This window comes from Bos javanicus, chromosome 3 (assembly GCF_032452875.1).
Source record: "Bos javanicus breed banteng chromosome 3, ARS-OSU_banteng_1.0, whole genome shotgun sequence".
Taxonomy (NCBI): domain Eukaryota; kingdom Metazoa; phylum Chordata; class Mammalia; order Artiodactyla; family Bovidae; genus Bos; species Bos javanicus.
In genome coordinates this window covers 104,041,466-104,063,263 of record NC_083870.1, presented here as the reverse complement: position 1 = coordinate 104,063,263, position 21,798 = coordinate 104,041,466, and the positions used below count along the sequence as shown (strand labels likewise).

Genomic DNA, 21,798 nt, shown 5'->3' with positions numbered 1-21,798 from the left:
GGATGAACCAGTGATAAGGGGCAAATATCCAGAGCCCGGAGTAGAACTGGGAGAAACTAACCTAGCCGTGGCTGTCATGGCCCTGGTTCTGTGTTACCATTCGGCCCCTAAGGAGTAACAAAACAGGTCTTCGGGCCTCCACGGGCAGGAATTCCCCAAATCTAGGAGGATCTGAATCTTAGACCAACAGGGGTTTCAGGCTAGTGCTTCCATTCAAATGGAAAAAATGCCCACTTACACAGCTTGGCCGTTATGTATGAAAGCTACAACTCAGTGGACATGCAAGGATCAGGCGAATGTGCAATTTATTTTACCTGGTGGGTAAAAGGAATTTAGCTCAATTAGGTGCTAAGGATCTAAATGAGACTGAGACATAGCATATTTGCTCTCAAGTTGCTTACGATCTAAATGGAGACAGAATCATAAAGAGGTGATTTTAAACTTGTGTAGATAGTGGGGGAATTTGACAGGAGAGGAGAGGAATGCATAGCTTGTTATGAGAACACAAAGGAGGTTCACTTACGCCAAACAAAGTAAGGTTTAGGAGGACTTCTTGGAAAAGATGCTGCTTGAGCTGGTTGTAGCAGGCAAAGAAAGATGAGCAAGATTTACCATGAAAAGCCATGTAGGTTAGACACATAAAACCATATTCAGGGCAGTTCAAGTAATTTGATATTATTACAGGAAAGCCAAAGGTCCAAAGGGTCACTTATGCCATGTTAAGAAGTTTATCTCATATAGGGATAGAGCGGTATGTTGGAAACTGACCATAATCCCCACCTCCAGTTCTCCTCTTCCTTTTAGTAATAGACACCCAAGGCTTCCCCGGTGGTTCCGATGGTTAAGAATCTGCCTGCAATGCAGGAGATGCAGGTTCAACGCCCTGGAGAAAGGAATGGCTACCCACTCCAGTATTCTTGCCTGGAGAATTCCATTGACAGAGGAGCCTGACTGGCTACACAGTCCATGGGGTCGCAGAGTCAAACACGAACGAGGAACTAACACTTTCACTTTTGCACTTTCCCCTCCTCCTCCACTGAGTTTTAGATGAACACATATCTGTCCAATTAAGGATTATATTCCAGCCTCCCTTGCAGTGGGTGTCACCATGTGACCAAGTTCTTGGGATGTAAATGGAAGTTAGGAGTATATTGTTCATTTACAGCATTAAAAGGAAACTACTTGTATCCACTTTTTCTTTACCCTCACCTTCCAGAGGTCTGAAATACAGGTGCAGTTAATAAAGCCAGCCTCAAATATGCCAACAATGACCACCCCTCGAGCAGGGAGCACACTACGATGAAAGCAACCTGGGTCCCAGGTTGAGCAAGGAGAGAACAGCTACTTCTTCACCCTGGACATCACCTTACTGGCCTATTAAGTGAGAGAGAAATAAATTCCTTGTAGAGTCACTGTCTTTGGGGTCTTTGTTACAGCAGTATAGCCTGTATCCTAACATAAGAGGGAAGCAAATAGAGTGCTGAGGCTTCTAAAATAATTATTGACTTGTCAGAAATGGTGAAGGAGCTAGAAAAGGCTGAGACAACAAACATCTATGTTTAATGATTATAGCTGAGTGAGACTAGGGCTGGCCAAGAACAAGATAAGCAAATATGCAGCCCTCAAGAGAGATAGGGAAAGCCCCTTGAAAACTATTAACTTCTCCCTGATTCTGAGAACCCAGTTCATCCACAGCATGACAGCTGCTAGCAACCACCTGAATGTTTTCCTTGCACTCTGCCCTGCAAAGCTGTATCTATTCTCATCTTCAAAAGCTGATTAAAAAGAAAAAAAAAAGTTGATTCCAATAAGCTTCTAATGAAGACCTCATTGACTAACCCCACTTAGTCATTTTGTATTAACCATATTTGCAATGGGGAAAATTTATTTGTAACCCCCCTCTATTTCTTGAAGAAGATGGGTCTGCTAATTGAAAGGCCTCTTTTGCTAAACAAGTACCTTGTCAGGAGAGCAAGTCTGGAAGAAGAAGCTGAGATAAAATGCATTCCTCCCAATAATAAAAGGTTGAGGAATCTGCCTCGGGCTCTGGGAGGTTGGGGAGTAGGGTGGAAAAAGATCCCTAGTGGCAGAAGCAGAGAGTACTCTGGGAAAAAGAGGTATGTTGTAGGTAATTTTCAAGTGAATTACTACAGTTTACATGGTGTACATCATGTGTCGCCTTCAGTAAATTCTGCCTTATTCCCTAAGACCCTGGTGGGAGAAGGAATAAGTGAGTGGGAGCTTGAATAGACGATGTGGGAAAAGCTGACATCTGGATTACTAGACCCAGAAAAGTGAGAGTCAGTGCCAGTGGTGAACAATTCTAGAATTTGAGACACTTTCCTTTAGTTATTAATTCAATAATTTTGAAATTATGTATATTGGATTGTCATAATCTGAGAGTTACCATTCACCCAATAATTACTGAGAGCCCATGACTAGAATAAAATTAATCATATTTTATAATTATAATTAAATACATATTAACTCTAATTAATGTAAGCTAGCAGTTATTAATTGCTTATGAGGATTTGGAACTGGAGCACTTTCTTCTAGGTGAGCGTAGGGTGAATTTTAGGAAAGATCACACGGAAGAGTTGCATCTGAGCTGGGTCTTGAAGAGTAGAGAGGCACTGGTCATGCAAAGGCTTTGCAGAGGAATGGAATATCATGAACAATCTGACCAAAGCCATACATTTTTTCCCAGTAACTACTTACCAATGTCCACTCTATTCCAGGCACCATGCTAGGTCCCAGGGATAAGAAGATGAATTTGGTTTCATCGACTTCTGTTAACATGAAAGAAAGTCTTAGTCACTTAGTTGTGTCCGACTCTTTGCAACCCCACAGACTGTAGCCTGCCAGGCAGCTCTATCCATGGAATTCTCCAGGTAAGAATACTGGAGTGGGTAGTCATTCCCTTCTCCAGGGGACCTTCCCAACCCAGGGATCGACCCAGGTCCCACAATGCAGGCAAGATTCTTTACCGCCTGAGCCACCAGGGAAGCTACTGCCAATTTTCTATTCATTCTGTTACTGGTCTGCCACATCTATCAGGTCTTCTTGGACACATATTTTTTGTGACCAGTTTTTTCTCTCTTGAACCTATCAGTGTGTGATGCTTCTTTTGCCCTTTCAATGTCCTACTTTCCATTAATCTTTTTAACCTGCTATTGACGATCATTTCTCTAATTTATTGAGGTCAATTAAATCTTCTAACTTGGCATATCAATCTGTTTGGGGTCACATGTAAAATTTATGAAGACTTTCACTTTCTTTCCACTGGGCGGACCCACATTTCAGTATCCTTTTGTGCCAGTATATAGTAAAGGTTGGAAGTAAGACAGGAAATAGGGCTCCAGAGTCCCAGGTCACAAAAACCTAGAACATCTGTAACTGACCACAATTTTGTCAACTGAAATTGCAGTGATGTCTCTTACACGACAGTTGTAACTTCATCAACATAAACTTGAGTTCCTACCACATGTGGAAACATGATGCTCAATGCATTGACCTTTGTTCCTGAGAGGCTTACAGTCCAGATGAGGAGGCAAATAGACAATGAATACTCATTTGTTTACCCCTCTTCCTAATGGTTCAGAGAAAACAGAAGTGAGAATGTGAGAACAAGAAGAAATTCCCTTTTCCTCTGCCCTCCCCTGTGACTAGCTACCTACAGAAGGAAGAAGTTATTAACCTGATTGGTCAGAGCCCAGGACACTAACGAGTCCACATTTCACCAGAGGTTGGGGGTCACTTTATTTTGAGGGGTCACATGGTCAGGAGTGCTGCTCTTGCTCCAAGTAGGACCGGTCCACTTTCTACTTGATGCACACCTGGATGAGTAAAGCCGGTCTGCTAGCATACCTGGTCGTCTTCTCCTCTCTTTCTGCAGGAATGCTTACACATGACAGTCCCCAAATCTAGAGGGTGGAGGTGGAGCAGGGAATTACGAAGCTTCACTTCAGCCTTAAACCTAAGCCATGTGATTCAGTCTTTTGGCAAAGTTCTTCTCTGGAGGTTATTGGGTGTTAGCTCAACTATGAATAAAATGATCCTTTGGTTCCTATTTCAATTTCTTTCTTCTGTAGAGTTCCCTTGGGAACTCTAAAGAGAAGAGGGATGATCAGCGGAGTAGGATTTGGCTATTTCTCATCCTTGAGTGTGGCAGTCCACATTGTTGGTCACAGTTTTGTTTCTTTTTTACAAATTTTTGCTGCTCTTTCCAGGAAAGAATCATACTTCCCTAACCTTAGACTGAGCTCTAACATGTAGAAGTGCCAGGCAGAAGTATCAAGAATCAGCACGTGATTCACTATCGTCATTTTCCTCTTTCCATGAGACCAACATTGTTCCAGATAAAGCTTACTCTAGGGCTTCCCTGGTGGTTGAGTAGTAAAGAGTCTGCCTGCCAATGCAGAAGGCTTGGGTTTGATCCCTGATCCAGGAAGATCCCTCATGCAGTGGAGCAACTAAGACCGTGTGCTACAGCTATTGAGCCTGGGAACCGCGACAACTGAGCCCATGTGTTGCAACCACTGAAGCCCATGTGCTGTCTAGCCTGTGCTCTGCAACAAATGAAGCCAGCGCAATAGTCCATGCACCACAACTGGAGAGCAGCCTGCACTCTCAGCAACTAGAGAAAAGACCGCAGAGCAATGAAGATCCAGCGGAGCCAAAAAAACTGAATAAACAGATGCAATTATTTTTTTGAAAAGCTTACTCTATCAGTCTGAGTCCTGGCATGAAGACAACCTCAAATATGCCAAACTGATCTGTTATGGCCATGTTCAGTGTTTCCAGAAATAAAACTTCATTGTTGTAAGCCACTTTGGAGTCACTTGTTACCATAGCCTGACCTGGCTTTTCCTGATACGTTTTCCTTATTACCCATCTGTATCTAACACCACTGTTTGTCCTCCCAACATCTATTTTCCCTCCTCTAAGAGAACCCCAATTTTTGCCCAGGGATTCACCTAATTCTAAACGTGCTTGTTAAGGATGGTGGGATTTCAATTCTCAGCCACAGAGGGAAATCATGATTAAGTAACTCATGATGGCTTCTTACTCCCTGCTGGTGACTGGTTCAGATGTGGGAGAGTGTGAGAAGTCTGCTTGAAGTCTTCTGAGACAGGTTTTCCCTGCTAAATAAGACAAGAAACAGTCTCTCTACTTCCACTGGGTAGTATATGCACTCATGTGCCAGCTGGAATTATGGCAGCCATTTTGCAACGATGAGGGGCACTGGCCTTAGGTAGCCAGAGTGGAAAGACGGAAAGACTTTGAGTACCTAAGAAGGTCACTGAGCTGTTAAATGAACAAACCTTTGAGCTACCTACCTCTAGATCTTTTGTTACATGAGACAATACATCTTCCTTAGTATTTAAGACAGCTGAATCAGGAACGAAGGGGGAAAGAATGAGTTTAGCTCTAGGGACACGGAGGTGATGGCAGGACAGCATGTTCTTTTATGGTTGAAGCTCAGGAGATGTCAGGGTTAAAACTGAATTTGGGAGTCATCTATGAAGAAATAGACTATAAAGAGAAATAAATAGACCCCACCAGGGCTTTGCTGGTGGCTCAGAGGGTAAAGCATCTGCCTGCAATGTTGGGAGACCTGGGTTTGAGTCCTGGGTCAGGCAGATCCCCTGGAGAAAGAAATGGCAACCCAGTCCAGTACCCTTGCCTGGAAAATCCCATGGGCAGAGAAGCCTGGTAGGCTACAGTCTATGGGGTCGCAAAGAGTCAGACATGATTGAGCAACTTCACTTTCTTTCTTTCTTTTCTTATGAAGAAATACTGTCTGTGTGCTCAGTTGCTCAATCATGTCAGACTCTTTGTGGCCCCATGGACTGTAGACCACCAGCGTACTCTGTCCATGGAATTTTCCAGGCAAGAATACTGGAACGGGTTGCCATTTCCTATTCCAGGGGATCTTCCCGACCCAGGGATTGAACTCAAATCTCTTGCATCTCCTACATTGGCAGGCGGATTTTTTTTTTTTTTTTAACTACTGCACCACCTGGGAACATAAGCTTAGCTATCTCCTAACTGGATATGTCACTATCAAGGGCCTCACTTATCATCCATCCTAGAAAAGAGAGATCACAGTGGTGGTAGCAACCTTCTAGGGAGGGTGAGCAAAGACAGTGAAGAAGTGATGACAACATCTGGATCCCCAGATCATGTTCTCCTCAAACCTGGGTTTTGGAGAAAATTGGAGATCTTAGTAGCCATTTGCATATGAATTAAACATTCTTGACTTATGAAGATGACTATGAAAATGGATTGTAAGCAATTCCTAAATTTACTGACTCATATACACATTATTGTTCCAGACAACTATGGTTCTGATTATCTTATAGCCGTCCTATGTAGGATACTGCAGAAGCCAAGTAGAAAGCATTCAATTCAGTTCAGTTGTTCAGTCGTGTCCGACTCTTTGCAACCCCATGAATTGCAGAAGGCCAGGCCTCCCTGTCCATCACCAACTCCCAGAGTTTACCCAAACTCATGTGCATCGAGTCGGTGATGCCATCCAGCCATCTCATCCTCTGTCGTCCCCTTCTCCTCCTGCCCCCAATCCCTCCCAGCATCAGAGTCTTTTCCAATGAGTCAACTCTTCGCATGAGGTGGCCAAAGTACTGGAGTTTCAGCTTTAGCATCATTCCTTCCAAAGAACACCCAGGGCTGATCTCCTTCAGAATGGACTGGTTGGATCTCCTCGAAGTCCATGGGACTCTCAAGAGTCTTCTCCAACACCACAGTTCAAAAGCATCAATTCTTTGGCGCTTCACAGTCCAATTCTCACATCCATACCTGACCACTGGAAAAACCATAGCCTTGACTAGACAGAACTTTGTTGGCAAAGTAATGTCTCTGCTTTTCAATATGCTATCTAGGTTGGTCATAACTTTCCTTCCAAGGAGTAAGTGTCTTTTAATTTCATGGCTGCAATCACCATCTGCAGTGATTTTGGAGCCCAAAAAAATAAAGTCTGACACTGTTTCCACTGTTTCCCCATCTATTTGCCATGAAGTGATGGGACCAGATGCCATGATCTTCGTTTTCTGAATGTTGAGCTTTAAGCCAACCTTTTCACTCTCCACTTTCACTTTCATCAAGAGGCTTTTTAGTTCTTCTTCACTTTCTGCCATAAGGGTGGTGTCATCTGCATATCTGAGGTAATTGATATTTCTCCTGGCAGTCTTGATTCCAGCTTGTGCTTCTTCCGGCCCAGGGTTTCTCATGATGTACTCTGCATATAAGTTAAATAAGCAGGGTAACAATATACAGCCTTGATGTACTCCTTTTCCTATTTGGAACCAGTCTGTTGTTCCATGTCCTGTTCTAACTGTTGCTTCCTGGGTCTACAAAATATATAACATGGGATATTAAGGAAATGGTCAAGGTAGAAGATAGAGCCTCTAGTGCCCAAGTCGATCTGTGGTTAGAAGATAGTTCTGAAAGTTACTAAGTCATGGGGCACTAGATTTCTGCTACTTTAAGAAAATACATTCATGGTGGGGAGTATTTTGCAATACAAAAGGATTTACTTAACACTGCTTGAAAAAGAATTAATTTTTGAAATTCTACTTAGAACTTTTCCAACGGCACAAGGCACATCAAGTGGGTAAATAAATGCACACACCTGCAAAATATATATATATATATATATATATATATATATATATATATATAGTGCAATGGCACCCCACTCCAGTACTCTTGCCTGGAAAATCCCATGGACAGAGGAGCCTGGTGGGCTGCAGTCCATGGGGTCTCTAGGAGTCGGACACAACTGAGCGACTTCACTTTCACTTTTCACTTTCATGCATTGGAGAAGGAAATGGCAACCCACTCCAGTGTTCTTGCCTGGAGAATCCCAGGGACCGGGGAGCCTGGTGGGCTTGCGTCTATGGGGTCGCACAGAGTCAGACATGACTGAAGCGACATAGCAGCAGCAGCAGCAGTGAAGCCTATACCTTACCTGAGATATCTTACCCCATTTCTAAATTATTACTGCTTGGTCTGCTTTGAAATTCCTCTTGCCTCCCTAAGCCAAAAAAAAAAAAAAAAAGGACAAATATTTTAATGAGAGGGAAGAGCAAATGCAGTCTCCAAAGATGGCTAACTTACAGTCCTGCAGTGATTTGGAAAGGAAAGTCTGGCTACAAACACTGTTGTTTGCTGGCAGAATTTGCAATTGGCTAGGGCCAAGGACAGTGTTTAATGATGACTCAGTTGTATGGTCTAGAGGGATGGGGGAAGACCAACTAGTCATCCTTCTGACTAAAAGGATTCATATCTGTTTTCTTCACACTGAGGTTCTGCAGACCCAGAACTGCTGCAACCTGGGAGCGGGTGTCCGAGGGAAAACCGGAGATCCTCAGAAATGCACCTTCAAATTTATCTGGACCCTCAACCCAAACAACCCAACTCCCTCCTTCTCTCCCGGTTCCCTAGCTCAAGGCCACGATTTGGGCAGAGGAGTCCAAGGCCAGGGTCTAAACCGGGGGCCTAGCTGGATGACCTTCGCCAGGCCCTGGAGTCTCCCTTAGGAAGTCCTCGGGGACCTGCCCGGGTTCTGTAGGGGCCGCCGATGCACTCAGCCCCTAGGTGTTCGGGACGGCCTTTGGGAAGCATCCCGCTGCCCGCTGCGGACCATTAGTCCGTCAGCCCGGACACCCTCTCCGCTTCCCTGGATAGCAGCCCCGATCCCTCCCGTTCGGGTCGCCCCACCCAGGCCGCCAGCGCCACGCCCACCGGGGTCCAGCGCGGGGCAGGGATGCCCTCGCTCAGCCTCGCCGCCGCCGGTCTCGCTCGGGGCTCCCCCGGCCACCAGCCCCGCTCGGGTCCCCTCCCCCGGCCGCCGCAGGCCTCGGCCCCGCCGCCCCTCCCGGGCGCCGCCCGCCGCGGCCGCCTCTGCAGCTGGCCCCGTGGCCGGCCCGCGTCCGCCGCCGCGCGCTGATTGGCTGGCCGGGGCCGGCGGCGGCGCTGAGTGGCCGGGCAGATTCGCTGGGTCAGGGCTGCAGAGGCGCCTGGCGCACCGGCGGGAGCGGAGCCGCGGCGCGCGCTCGCCGGGACGCCGGCCGCCCGCCCGCCAGCCCGAGCGAGCGGCCCGGGGCGCCGAGGGGGCCCGCGCCCCACCGGGCGCCGCCGCCGCCCTGGCCGCCATGTGCTCCCAGCTCTGGTTCCTGACGGACCGGCGCATCCGCGAGGACTACCCGCAGGTGCAGATCCTGCGCGCCCTCCGGCAGCGCTGCTCCGAGCAGGACGTGCGCTTCCGGGCGGTGCTCATGGACCAGATCGCCGTCACCATCGTCGGCGGCAACCTCGGTGAGCTAGGTGGGCCCGGGAGGGTGGGGTGGCGCTCCGGGGTCCCCGAGAGCCAGCGGGTGGGCCCGGGCATCGGGCCTCCCCCGGCCAAGTCTCCTTTGGGTCACCCAAACCTGCCGCTCTCCCCCGAGAGACCTCTTTGGTTTAGAGAAATTCCCTAATCTTGGAAGCTTTTTTGACCACCAGCATCTGCCCTGAGGGCAAGATTTGAGAACGAGGTTTAATTCACTTAGGAGACTTAGTCTGGAAGGAACTTGAATTCACCTGAAGTCGCCTGGAGGTCCGAGGAAAATGAAGCTAACCCCAAATTAGCAAATTCTGCTCGCTTCAGTACCCTGCCAGTTTAGATTTATAAGAGCCAACACTAAATTTACAAAATTGCCATTAAGATGAATGTTTTTAAAAGTTTTCCTAGAGTGTCCAAGCATCAGCAGTGCACTGCATAGACTATTATTTCCAAGCTAGAAACTTGCAGATGGGGAGAAATCTGAGAAAGATTAGAATTACCTCTCGAGTATAAAGTAGGAGAGGAGACCTTTGATGGGTTTTCTTTAAACTGATCTTCCTCTCTGAAAGTATTAAATTCTGATTCCAGAAAAGTCAAGATTTCAGGTAGAGACCATTCTGGCTGCATTGATTTCTCCACTACTGTGTTCGAGAGATTTGGGGAGTAGGGAATGGGAGAGGGGCGGTAAGACATGGTTATCAGCTGTGACCATGACCTCAAAAGGTTGTGTGTTTTTAGATATTCTTAATTATCCTAATATAAACAGTTTCTGGCTTAAGAATCCTGGTTTAGGAACCTTCCCCTGGCTTACAGTGTTTGAGTCTCTGCAGCCTCCAGAATGGTGGTATCCACAGGGGTCCAGGACTCAAGGAGCTTTGGGCCCACTGAGAGTGTTTCTTGGAATATCATTTATATTGTTTCAACCATGCCTGGTTAAATAAACTCATAATTTGTTACTTTTCTTTGGCAGGGGAAAGGGGTCCCAACTTCTGAACAGGCTACATACATATGAGATTTTGAATATGACCTGTTTCTAAGTGGACCATATCTGTTCCAGATGTTTCATCCATAAATTAATCAAAAACCTTCATAAGTAGTATCAGATTGAATAGTCTGTTGGAGAAATATACTCCAAACATTGGGTGTCATATACATTTAGTCTAAAAGAGTGGCTGTCAACCATAAAGGGCTCCCTCTCTCTAGTCTTGATTTGCTAAAAATCCTCACAGTTAGTTAATGCTGAGCTGGATTGCTAGACAAGGAATCAGCAGGATTGGACTATTACAGTTTTGCTGCTAACAAGTATCTTGGCTTTGCCTTGACCAGGTCTCTTTATGTCTTTGAATCTCAGCTTTCTCATTTATAAAGCTAAGGGTTAGGGTTCCTCCAGCCATATCTGTCAGTACTGTACTTAAATGGAATGATCTGTCGTATTTTACTGATCTAGATCTAGTATATACATCTTTCCACCCCCAAGAGTTTGCTCTTTTTAAATTTTTTTTTCCAGCCTGTAAAGATGCCTTTTTTGAGATACGGGCACATCATCCTACATCATTTTCCTTTTTATAGACCCATCATGCATTCCGTGAAAGAGTAGGGGAATGCTCTCTGTTTTGTATCTAAAACCCCATTTTAAACAGTCATAGGAAAATAGAAAATTAAATTCTAATGCTGCAGGAAACATTTCCACTCTTTTGTTTAGTGTCTTAAAATTTTGCTGAAATTCATGTGTGAATGTATCTCAATCTATTCAGAAGCCAGTAGTTACTTCTTTCTAAACTACAAGAAGATCTACATAGTTATTTGCCTACTCGATCAAGAAAATGAACACAGTTACTTTTTGAAGCAGTTTTAACTTTTTGCCAATTCAGTGATTGCCCCACACAAGTCACAACACATAAAACAAACCTATTAGATCACTGTTTCTGCTGTCCAAAGCAGTCAGAAGACTTATTCGGTGCGTGGTGCATGGGGGGATTAATTAAAGCACAAGTGAGTTCCATGAGAAGACTGGGCTCCTTTGCTTTGCTCAATGCTGTAACAGTGTCTAAATAGCGCCTCTCATGTACTAGGCACTCAATAAATGTATTTAAATGAATTAAAATATGCAGTCTATTTCCCAGTTTCTTCTAGAGTCAGTTATAGAAAACTGTTGGTAATTTGTTAAGCCAAAGTATTCCTCTGAAATAAACTCTAGAAATTACTGGCTTTGAAATCCAGAAATAGTTACAATGGTACTGATGTCCTTTCCTATTTGAGAATTATTGTGGGAGCTGGGAAGGAGTTTGGGATCATCCATTCTGACCCCTTCATTTTATAAATGAAAAGCCTAATGATCAGAGAGATGGAGTGACGGTTAACAACCTACTCTAATTCCCAGCCAGTGATGATGGAATAAGTGTATCCTTGGACATCTGCAACCTAGAGTATTGCCAAAAAGTTTGGGGTTTTCTGTAAGATGTTATAGAAGAACTCAAATGAACTTTTTGGCCAGCCCAATACCTTTCTCAGTAGATACGAAACTGAACAGAATTACATTACATTGAGGCTAGACCATGATGTTGCAGAGTAATGTGATAGTTTAGGAAGTTAAGTGTCACCTTTACTCAGGCTTCATATCTTTGCTCCTTTGCATTCTTTCTTTAGATTCATGTGGGAGTAGATGAAGGGGTCATTTTGAGACAAGAACGGGCAGTGACTCCACCAGTTCCTTAAATTCATTGCCCATCTTCCCTCCATGGAGGCTAGTGGGAACCCAAATCCAGAGATAAGAATTTCAGGTTATATATGAAGTAGAATTCAGACAAGAGGATCAAAGTTTTGGATTTAAACACTGCAATTATTTTAAACAGAATAATACAAGTAAACTGAAGAAATGCTGCAAATGCAAGGTTCTATGGTTATTCTTTTTAACCCAGTGGTCTGCTCTACTGAGCATAGATTTGGGTGGGGAGACTACTGGGAGGAGTGAATGACCTTCAGGTGACTGAAGCAATCCTGTAGAAAACACTTTCCGTTCACCTTCCTGCTGGATGTAGCATTATGAGAATCTGTGCATCGCCATGTCCTTCTTAGAAACCACAAGTTCTTCATTCATTCAACACATTTTTGTTAATTATTCTCAATCGTGAGGATACAGTGGTGGTGAATATGGCACAAAAATGCACGTAGGAATATTAAAAACGAAACACATGGAGCATTTATCATATGCCATAGGCCAAGTTTCTTTTTACATATTAATCTGATAATTATGTGCCCAGTCAGGGTGTCTGGGCATATGGTGCTGGCTGGCAGTTGGGGACCAACACTGAGTAATTCTGGGCTCAGCACTTTCTGTTTCCTTGCCTCCACTCCATCCCATGCATCAGCTGTACTGACTTCACCTTGCCCCGTGCACTGAAATTGCTTCTGCCTGAGATGCTCATCTGGTCCAGCTCCCTGCCCCTTGGGGAGCTCCTATTCACCCTTTATATGCATCTCAAGTCTTTCTTTTCTCTAAAGTCTGTCTTGACTCCTTACCTGGTCCCCAAGCATCTTTCTCTTCCATCTGCTGCCGAGTAAGATAGCATTCATTGTATTTTATTGTAATTTACCTATTTACAAAGTTCATCTTCTCTCACGCCCCAAAATGACTAGATATTGCTCAAATGTATGCTCCAGAACAGGTACGTAGTAGACCTTCAGTTGACATTTGTTAAAGGCTAATGCAGCTATGTGAGAGGCTAATGCAGGTATGTGAGACTTGTGCTGTAATTAGGTGCTGTGTCTGAGATTTCATGACTGGATGCATAACTGTTTTCGTGATGAGGATGTTTATTTATTTGAGGGCAGAGTCATTGGTGCAGATCAAGTGTTTTGACCACCCACAGGTCTTTACAATTAACTGTCTCAAGAAGCAAGTATAGCCCCAAACTCAGGAACAGATACCAAGACAGAAGAGATGAGTCTGACCTGGAAATGAGGATGTGTTACAGTTTGGCTCCTAGGAACAGGATGATTCAGCATTCTTCCCTTACTTTCAGAGTTAAAACCTTGGTGGCTATATGGCAGTTTCTAGGTCAGGTTCTTTACATTAAGTTGTTCTGCGAGACTCTCACATGGTTCTTTGTAGGAATCAGGTGTGTACGATTTAAAATGTTTGGGTGGGGAGAAATCTTAATTAAATTTGAATGAGGAAATGGTCTTTTCTCAGCCTTCCAAAAGAGGACAGGGGCCTTGTAGAGAAAGGATGGATTCCCATTACTGTGCAAGAAGACACTAGCAAGAAAGCATACCAGGCTCAACTTTGTGCACAAAGGTTGATCTTTAACCTTAGTGCATGCTAAAGGCCTGTGCCTGACACCCTGTAATCCGAATAAACCAGCATCCAGCACTAGTGGAAAGATCAGGGAGTGGGTGGAAGCACCGACCATATAATGTTTCCAGACTGACGTGAGTGCTGAATGGATATGCTGTACCCCGTGGGTCCACATTTATTACTGTGGGCTGACCTCCAGGACTGAGGATGGGTTGAAGTGTGGTTTATGTTGATGTTCCTAACAGCTATTTTTAGGGACAGCTCATGAACTGTGTTGGAAAACATTCTAGAACTAATAGATGGGGGTCCTTAGTGGATCTCAGAGCCCTACTTTATAGGTTTCTGAATCACTTGTTGTTACTACCATACCCTCCACCAAACTGGTTAAGCTTGCCTGGTAGAAGGGATACAGCCATCATCAGAGAGATCCAGGTCATCTGCATCCATCCATCCCCCTTGTCATTCCTCTTCTTAGTAGAGTCCACTGACATCCAGGTACATTACTGCTAGGCTTATCCCCACTCCACCAACTTCTCCAGTAGATAGGTAGGCCACAGTACCTATTTCCCAGAGAGACTTGACCTTATTTGAATTTTATATTGTTTTGTTACAAAACTACAACAGAATCCAAAATTCTCAATCTAATTCTACTCGATCCTTCACTATTAAAAAGTAACTCAAGATTTCGTTGTGAGGAAGGGATACAGTTAAGTTACTATGCATTGACGAATAAACAGGAATAATGGTTCCTCATTCCTATAACTCTGGTATTGTAATTGTTGTTGCTATTGTTTAGTTGCTAAGTTGTATCCAACTGTTTGCTACCCCATAAATTGCAGCGCTCCGGGCTTCCCCATCCTTCACTATCTCCCAGAGTTTGCTCAAACTCATGTTCATTGAGTCAGTAATGCTATCCAACCATCTCATCATCTGTCGCCCCCTTCTCCTCCTAATAGTTTAATATCATTTATGTGTCAGTTAATCTTCACAACAATCCTATTCATTCCTTTACTTCATTCCACAAATATCAATTGGGTGCCCACTCTGTGCCAGGCCAGGTGCTGTGCTAGGTGCTGGAGACACAATGGAGAGTAAGAACAGACACAGTCTCCCTCATTATTAGGATTTTGTTCATTCATTTGCTTTATAAATATCTGTTGACTGCCTACTATGTGTGGAGTATTGATCTAGGCATCAGAACAAAACAGACAGAAATCCCTGCCTCTCGAGGAGATTACATTCTAGATGGCGAAATAGAATACAAATGAGGTAAAATATATTAGCATATGGTGAAAAGAGCTAAGGAGGAAAAAAGGAAGGAAGGAAGAAGGAAGAAAAAGTAGCGCATTTCTGGGGGCGAGAGAAGGGATTGTAGTTTTAGACAGGGTGGCTGGAGTGGTCTTCACCCAGAGCATGAGGTTCAAGTAAAAGACCTGAAGGAGATAAAGACACAAGCTGTTTGGGATATCTGGGCGTAGGGTGGTTCAGGGAGAGGGAACAGCAAGGAGACCAGTGTGGCCAGAGCAGAATGAGTAAGAATGAGCATTAGGAGAGGAGGTCAGAGAGGTGAGGGTGGGAGGGGACCCTGTATACAGGGCCTTGTGAGTCACTGATGCACTTTCTGTCTTACCCTGGAATGAGCTGGGAATCCGCTGAAGACTTTTGAGCAGAGGGGTGATGTGACCTGCCCTACGTGCACAGGACCACACTGGCCGTAGTGTTGAGAATAGACTGATGGCAGCAAGGGCAGAGGTAGAGAGATCCCCTAGGAGGATGTTGCTGCAGCCCAGGTGAGAGGTGAAGGATGCTGATTGTTGGACTAGAATGATTTCAGGGGAGGAGGGGAAAAGAGACTGGATTTTGGATATGTTTTGAAGACAGAGTTGTCAGGATTTGCCTACTGGATCAGACATTGGACATGTAAGAAAGACTAATCAAGGAGGCCTTCAAAGTTCCAATGTTTGTCCTAAACAGCTGTGAGAATCAGGTTTACTATTTATTCATATGCAAAGGGTGCGAGGGGAGTAGGTTTGGGTAGGTGGTGAGGATCAGGACTGCCTAAGGTGCCCATTAGACATCCAAATGGAAATGGTAAGTAGGCAGTTTATCATATCAGTTGCAATTCAGGGGAAAGTCCTGGCCTGAGGATATAAAAAGTAGAATCATCTCCATACAGGTCTACCAGGAGTGACTACAGACAGAAAAGAGATCCAGGGACTGAGCTCTGGGACACTTCACTTTTCACTGGTTGGGGAGAAGGAGAAAGCATGCTTAGTCACTCAGTCGTGTCCAGCTCTTACAACCCCATGGACTGTAGCCCACCAGCTTCCTCTGTCCATGGAGTTTTTTCCAGGCAAGAATACTGGAGTGGGTTGCCATTTCCTCCTCCAGGGGATCTCCCATACTCAGGGATCCCACTTCTCCTGCATTGCAGGTGTATTCTTTACTGCCGAGCCATTGGGGACGCTCTGGGGAGAGGGAGAGGGAGAGGAACCAGCAAAGAATCCTAGGTAAAAGAAGTAAACCCTGGAGAGTGTGGTGTGCTGGAAGCTGAGTGGAGAAAATATTTAAAGAAGGAAGACATGATGAGACTATTTCAGCTGTGGTTGGTAAATCAAGTTAGATGAGGACTGAGAAGTGACCATTGGATTTAAACTATGGGCTTAGCATTAGTGACTCTGATAAGAGCAGTTTCAATGAAGTAATGGAACACAGTGAATACACGCACTGTCTTAGGAGTTTTATTATAATGGAAAGGTGAAGAATGGATTGATAACTTGTATGGACTGAATTGTGTTCTCCCAAAACTCATATGCTGAAGCCCTAACTTCTGATGTGATGGTATCTGGAGGTAGAGCCTTTGAGTCATGAGATTTAGATGAGATCATGAGGGTGGGGTCTTCATGATCCAATTAATGCCTTTATAACAAGAGTTGAGAGAACTTGATCTTTGTCTCTTTCTCCTTGCCGTGTGAGGATACAGCAAGAAGGCAGTATCAGACCCCAATATCAGACTTCCAGTGTCCATAACTGTGCAAGATAAATGTCTGTTGTTTAAGCCACCCAGGCTATGATATTTTGTAATAGCAGCTTGAGCTAAGATATTGCTCAAAGATGAATTTGAGAGGCTTTTATTAAAGAAGAGAGAAATAACACCGTATTTTATGTTAGTGTGAATGATCTGATAGAGGGAAATGGGAGATTTAGGAGAAGGAGGTTAATTGCTGGAGCATTGCCTTAAATGCCTGAGAGGGGTTGGGATCGAATGCATATTTCAAGAAGTTGGCTTAAGCTAGGAACAAGAACACTTCAGCCGCTGTATAATAGAGAAGGTAACCTATTGGCAAAGGAACAGCTAGGTGAGTAGATGTGATAGTGGAAACTTACAGAGAAGTTCTTTTCTGATTGCTTCAGAATCATTGAAATAGGAAGAGTCAGAATGAGAAGGAGGTCGGAAGAAGTAAAGATTTGAGGCAAGAAGACAAAGTGTGAAATAGTTGTTTGGGGTTGAGGGAGAGTGAGTGGACTAGGGAAACAATGCTTACCAGGCAGCGGTAGGGATGCCCTTGAGACCAGCCAACAGATTTGTGTATTTTTTCTCCAGCCATGCTGCATTGCATAGAAGAACACATGAAGTAGGCAGAGTGGGGTCAGGGTTACTGGGATTGTGGTTTAGCCAAGCAAGAAATGGGTGCAAGGACATGAGGGTAAAATGTGTGGTGCTTCACTATGGAATTTAAATAGTGTAAGGGCGGAAGTAAGGGCATGAAGCGGGTGAAGGGCAGTAAAAAGATGGGGGACCCGTGCATGGTAGTTCCAGATGGTATCAAACTGTGGCTGGAGTTGGGGTACGAGAGAGTGAGCTGGAAATATAGGGCGCAGTGGTTGGAGATGGGAATTCTGATCACTGCATAAAGTCTGGAATGTAACTGGGAGTGGTGGCTGGGCTGGGGTGATGGACAGGATCCTTGGAGGAAAGGAAGTCAAAAGATGGAGAGACCTGGGCATCGGAAGAATTCTTTTTTTAAAATTTTAATTAATTGACTTCTTTCTTTGGCTGCGCTGGGTCTTAGTTGCAACACATGGGATCTTTGCTCTTCCCTGCGGCATGCAGGATCTTTAGCTGCAGCATGCGGACTCTTAGTTGCGGCATGTGGGATATAGTTCCCTGCTGCTGCTAAGTCGCTTCAGTCGTGTCCAACTCTGTGCGACCCCATAGACGGCAGCCCACCAGGCTCCCCCGTCCTTGGGATTCTCCAGGCAAGAACACTGGAGTGGGTTGCCATTTCCTTCTCCAAAGCATGAAAGTGAAAAGTGAAAGTGAAGTCACTCAGTTGAGTCCGACTCTTAGCGACCCCATGGACAGCAGCCTACCAGGCTCCTCCGTCCATGGGATTTCCCAGGCAAGAGTACTGGAGTGGGTTGCCATTGCCTTCTCCACCAGGTATCAAACCCAGGTCCCCTGCATTGGGATATTGAAGTCACCAGTATCTATGACAGTGCAAGAGAGTCAGTGAGTCTGGAGCTAAAGCTTCAAGGACAGGGGAGTGACTGGGAGCCTTAGAAGACCTGCACAGGTAGGGAGATGTGGTGTGGTTGGACGAGAGTCAGACTGGGTGTCTTAGGAGGAGAGAAGGGGGATGGTCAAGCCACAGTGAGAAGCAAGGAGCACGTCTCTCCTACCTCCAGGCCCAGGGACCCCCATCGTGAGAGAGAGAAAACCGCCACAGCTTGGGAGGGAGGAAGAAGCAGTGCCACTGGGGAGAGGCAGGGGTCAATTAGACTCAAAAAAGAAGAGGAAAGGAACACTCACTGAAAAGGTCGAGGATAGGGGATTTGCTGCCCATTGAGTCCCATCGACTGAGTCCCCTAGGGCACAGGGGAGGTGGAGGTGGGAGTAGAAAAGGCAGTGTCAGAACTGGGGTGGGTGTGGCTCAGAGTCCAGGGACAGGGCCTTGGAGACTAGAGTCTTGAGAGACTGACTTGAAAGGGGGGAAGGGCTTGATGAGGGTTGTCTTTGTGGTTGCAGGAAAGATTGTGTTGGTGAGGTGAGGGAGAGAGGAAGGTTTTCAAGTTGTTCTCTTTTACAGAAGAGCAAACTGAGACCCAGGGACATTTTTTGTCTTGCCAAGCTGTTCAATGACAGCACAAGTTAAATCAAGTCTCTGACGTGGATGCCAGGACTTTATCCACTTTGTCATAATTGCCTTTCATCTCTTGTGGCCTCAACTTCTTGAAAGGCCTTTGCAAATAGCCCTGGGATATTCCTGAACTCAGTGTGTGTGGGTTGTCATGCCTTTGCAACAAGAGGTAGACATCAAGCTTTTATTAGTTACACATGTTTCTTCTGAGCCAGAAGCACTGTGAGTCGACATCTCCTGTCTGAAACTTGCCTTGATTCTCTTAGAAATAATCACCTAGCTGTCCCCTCCTCCTTTGCTGTCACTGTACCCTGATATATATACCTGCGAGAGCACTTCTAATATTGTGTTAGAATCTCCCCAGCCCCTGCCCAAACCAGACTGATAACTCTTCTTAATACCCAGGTGCTCTGTAGAACCTCACTGACATTAATTACAGTTGTCTGTCTTCTTTCTTCTTAAATCCCAGGGATGTTGTCTCACTCACACACCTCCGCCCCTGTGCCCAGCCCTTAAGACGGTGCCTGGATGCATGTTCCTTCACTGTCAGAGGCTCTCCCATGGTGCTTTGCTCTTACATTTGATGGCACCCCTACCCCCCCCCCATCCTGCATCTAACCATCAGTAGTACCTGAATCTCTGCCTGACAGCTTTCTCTGCTTACAGGAGCTCACTTTGTCCACACGTGTATGGTAAGCCAGAAGGGCCAGGGAATTAACACCACACCCCTGGATCCGCTCTCAGCCAGATTTAGAATACATATAAAATTATAAATCACTAGCTCCCTTGCCCCTTGGGTGTGGTAACCAAGGAGTGTGCACTAAACCATTTCTTATTGTTGCCCAGCAGGATTAAGCTCTGGGTGCCAAGGTCATCACTCACTTCCTAAGACACCTTTTATTTGCAGCATTGTCTTCTCCTCTCCCCTCCCAGTGTTTCCTGAAATTACCACCCTGATGATAAACCTCCTGTACTTCAGTCCTTGTCTCCAGGAGTCCTGCTGGGGAAACCCAACTCTTACACTGGGTTTGGCCCAAAGTAGGTGCTCAGTAAATCTTCACTGAAGGACTATGTGAAATGATAAATGTGTGTTGAGTGACTGAATGATGTCAGTATCTTTCTCCATAAAGAGACGATAAACTCCTGGTAGGCAGAGACCACCTGGCTCATCTTTGTATTTCTGTGTCTGACTCATTGCAACAGTTCAATAAAGGTTGAACTGAATTAAATGACCTCAAAATAGCATCTGGTGGAAAGAGAAGGTGGCCTCATAATGACTGTGAGTCTTAATGGGGTGGAGGTGCAATTTTCTTTGAAGCATTGTAACAAAGACCTTTAAAAGGAAAGGAAGAGCGGCATAGTAAGAATAAAAATAACTTCCGTATGAGGAAATGCTGGGGGGTAGGGTAGAAAAAGACCGGAGAAAATGTGGAGAATGATTGGGATGAGCCAGATCATGTTTGGGATGACACATATTCCTCCTCACACGACATGGTAGTGCACAGCACTTGATGGATTATTATCCACTTAATTTATAGTGTTGATTCCTTTCTCAGCTTTACTGCCAACCGTGGCTAGTAGTAAACATGATCCTACTCACGTGTAGTGGTTCTAAAAACTCCCGTAAGTGAGGTCCTTTGCTGGCTTTCCTGCTATGGTGTTCTGCGCTTTTTCTTATTTCTGCCACTTGCTTTGTACATGAAGTGTTTTTTTCCTAGCATTCAAGAAGCCAGTTTAGGGTTTTTTGTTGTTGTTGTTAATCAATTATTTATTTTTTGTCTGTGCTGGCTCTTCGTCGTTGCGTGGGCTTTTCTCTAGTTGTGGCGAGCAGGGGTCACTGCTCGTTGCAGTTGTGCGGTCTTGTGGTGGCTTCTCTTGTTTCAGAGCAGGGACTCTAGGGCACACGGGCTTCAGTAGTTGTGGCTCCGGGGCTCTGGAGCACAGACTCAATAGTTGTGGCACACAGGCTTAGTTCCTCCACAGCATGTAGGATCTTCCCAGATCAGGGATCAAACCCACGTCTCCTGCATTAGCAGGCAGATTCTTGAAGACTGAGCCACCGGGGAAGCCCTGCCAGTTTAGTTCTGAAGCTTGCATTTTTGTTGTGAAGCCAGGGATGTACATGTGTGTATATGCATGAGTGCTCTGTGCCCACACATCTAAAGGGTGGTGACCCATTGGGCATCAGGTCTGTGTAAATGCAAAGACTTTTGATAATCAGTCCAGTACAAGGGTTCATATACAAGATGTCATTTTTTTAAATTAAAGCATAGTTGATTTACATTGTTCTGCCAATCGCTGCTGTACAGCAAAGTGACGGAGTTATACACTTATATACATTCTATTTTTGTATTCCTTTCCATTATGGTTTTGAATATAGTTTCCTGTGGATACTCCCACTATCCATAGGATATTGAATATAGTTCCCTGTGCTGTACAGTAGGACCTTGTTCATTCATTCTAAATGTAATAGTTTGCATTTACCACCCCCAAACTCCAGGCCATCACTCTTCCTCAGCAACTACAAGTCTGTTCGGTTTTTTTTTTTAACGAAACATCTTTAATTTAAATACGATAATACATATGAAAGCTCTTAGCCAAGTCCCTCAAACACAAAATGTTAGGCAAATTCAGATCTGAATGATTCTACCTTTTATTATCCTTGACTCTTCCCTGTATTTGTATGAATGATTGAAAATGGGTTTTAATTTTTAGAGCTCTGCTTTCCAATAATGACTTATTTCTAAAGCTATTTCTCTGTATTATTATGTGCATTTCTCTGCTGTTGTACATATAAATGCAAAAGTCTAGTTCTGTAGAATTAATTTAATCCAATATATAGGTTAGGAAGAAAAACAGGCTCAATTCTTTGGAAAAGTTACTCATTTTTCTATCTTGTTTTTAATACATTAAACATATCTCCAAATATAAATAATAGAGTCGAAAGGAAATCAGAACGTAATTACCCATGAAAATATATTATTCTTTTTGGAAGTAATATGGAGGAAATATTG

The 21,798-nt window shown here is 44.7% G+C and overlaps 1 protein-coding gene and 1 long non-coding RNA gene across 4 annotated transcripts in view; one reads left to right on the top strand and one right to left on the bottom strand.

Moving 5' to 3' along the window:
• The window catches only part of LOC133244742 (uncharacterized), a 41,987-nt gene extending 33,098 nt beyond the window's left edge, over nucleotides 1–8,889 (bottom strand). For 2 of the 3 annotated variants that reach the window (XR_009735503.1, XR_009735502.1), the window contains exons 1-3: nucleotides 8,767–8,889; nucleotides 7,991–8,056; nucleotides 2,719–2,789 (exon numbers count right to left, since the gene is read on the bottom strand). This is a non-coding gene — a long non-coding RNA (uncharacterized LOC133244742). Of the gene's footprint in view, nucleotides 1–2,529; nucleotides 2,615–2,718; nucleotides 2,790–7,990; nucleotides 8,057–8,766 lie in introns of those variants that run through there. The other variant, XR_009735504.1, reaches the window with a different exon arrangement.
• A 226-nt stretch (nucleotides 8,890–9,115) lies between these two features.
• RIMKLA (ribosomal modification protein rimK like family member A) overlaps nucleotides 9,116–21,798 on the top strand; it is a 35,228-nt gene continuing 22,545 nt past the window's right edge. The window contains exon 1 of the mRNA XM_061412303.1: nucleotides 9,116–9,339. Within this exon, the coding sequence (XP_061268287.1) occupies nucleotides 9,177–9,339 (163 nt within the window). The 5' untranslated portion in view covers nucleotides 9,116–9,176. The remainder of the gene's footprint in view (nucleotides 9,340–21,798) is intronic.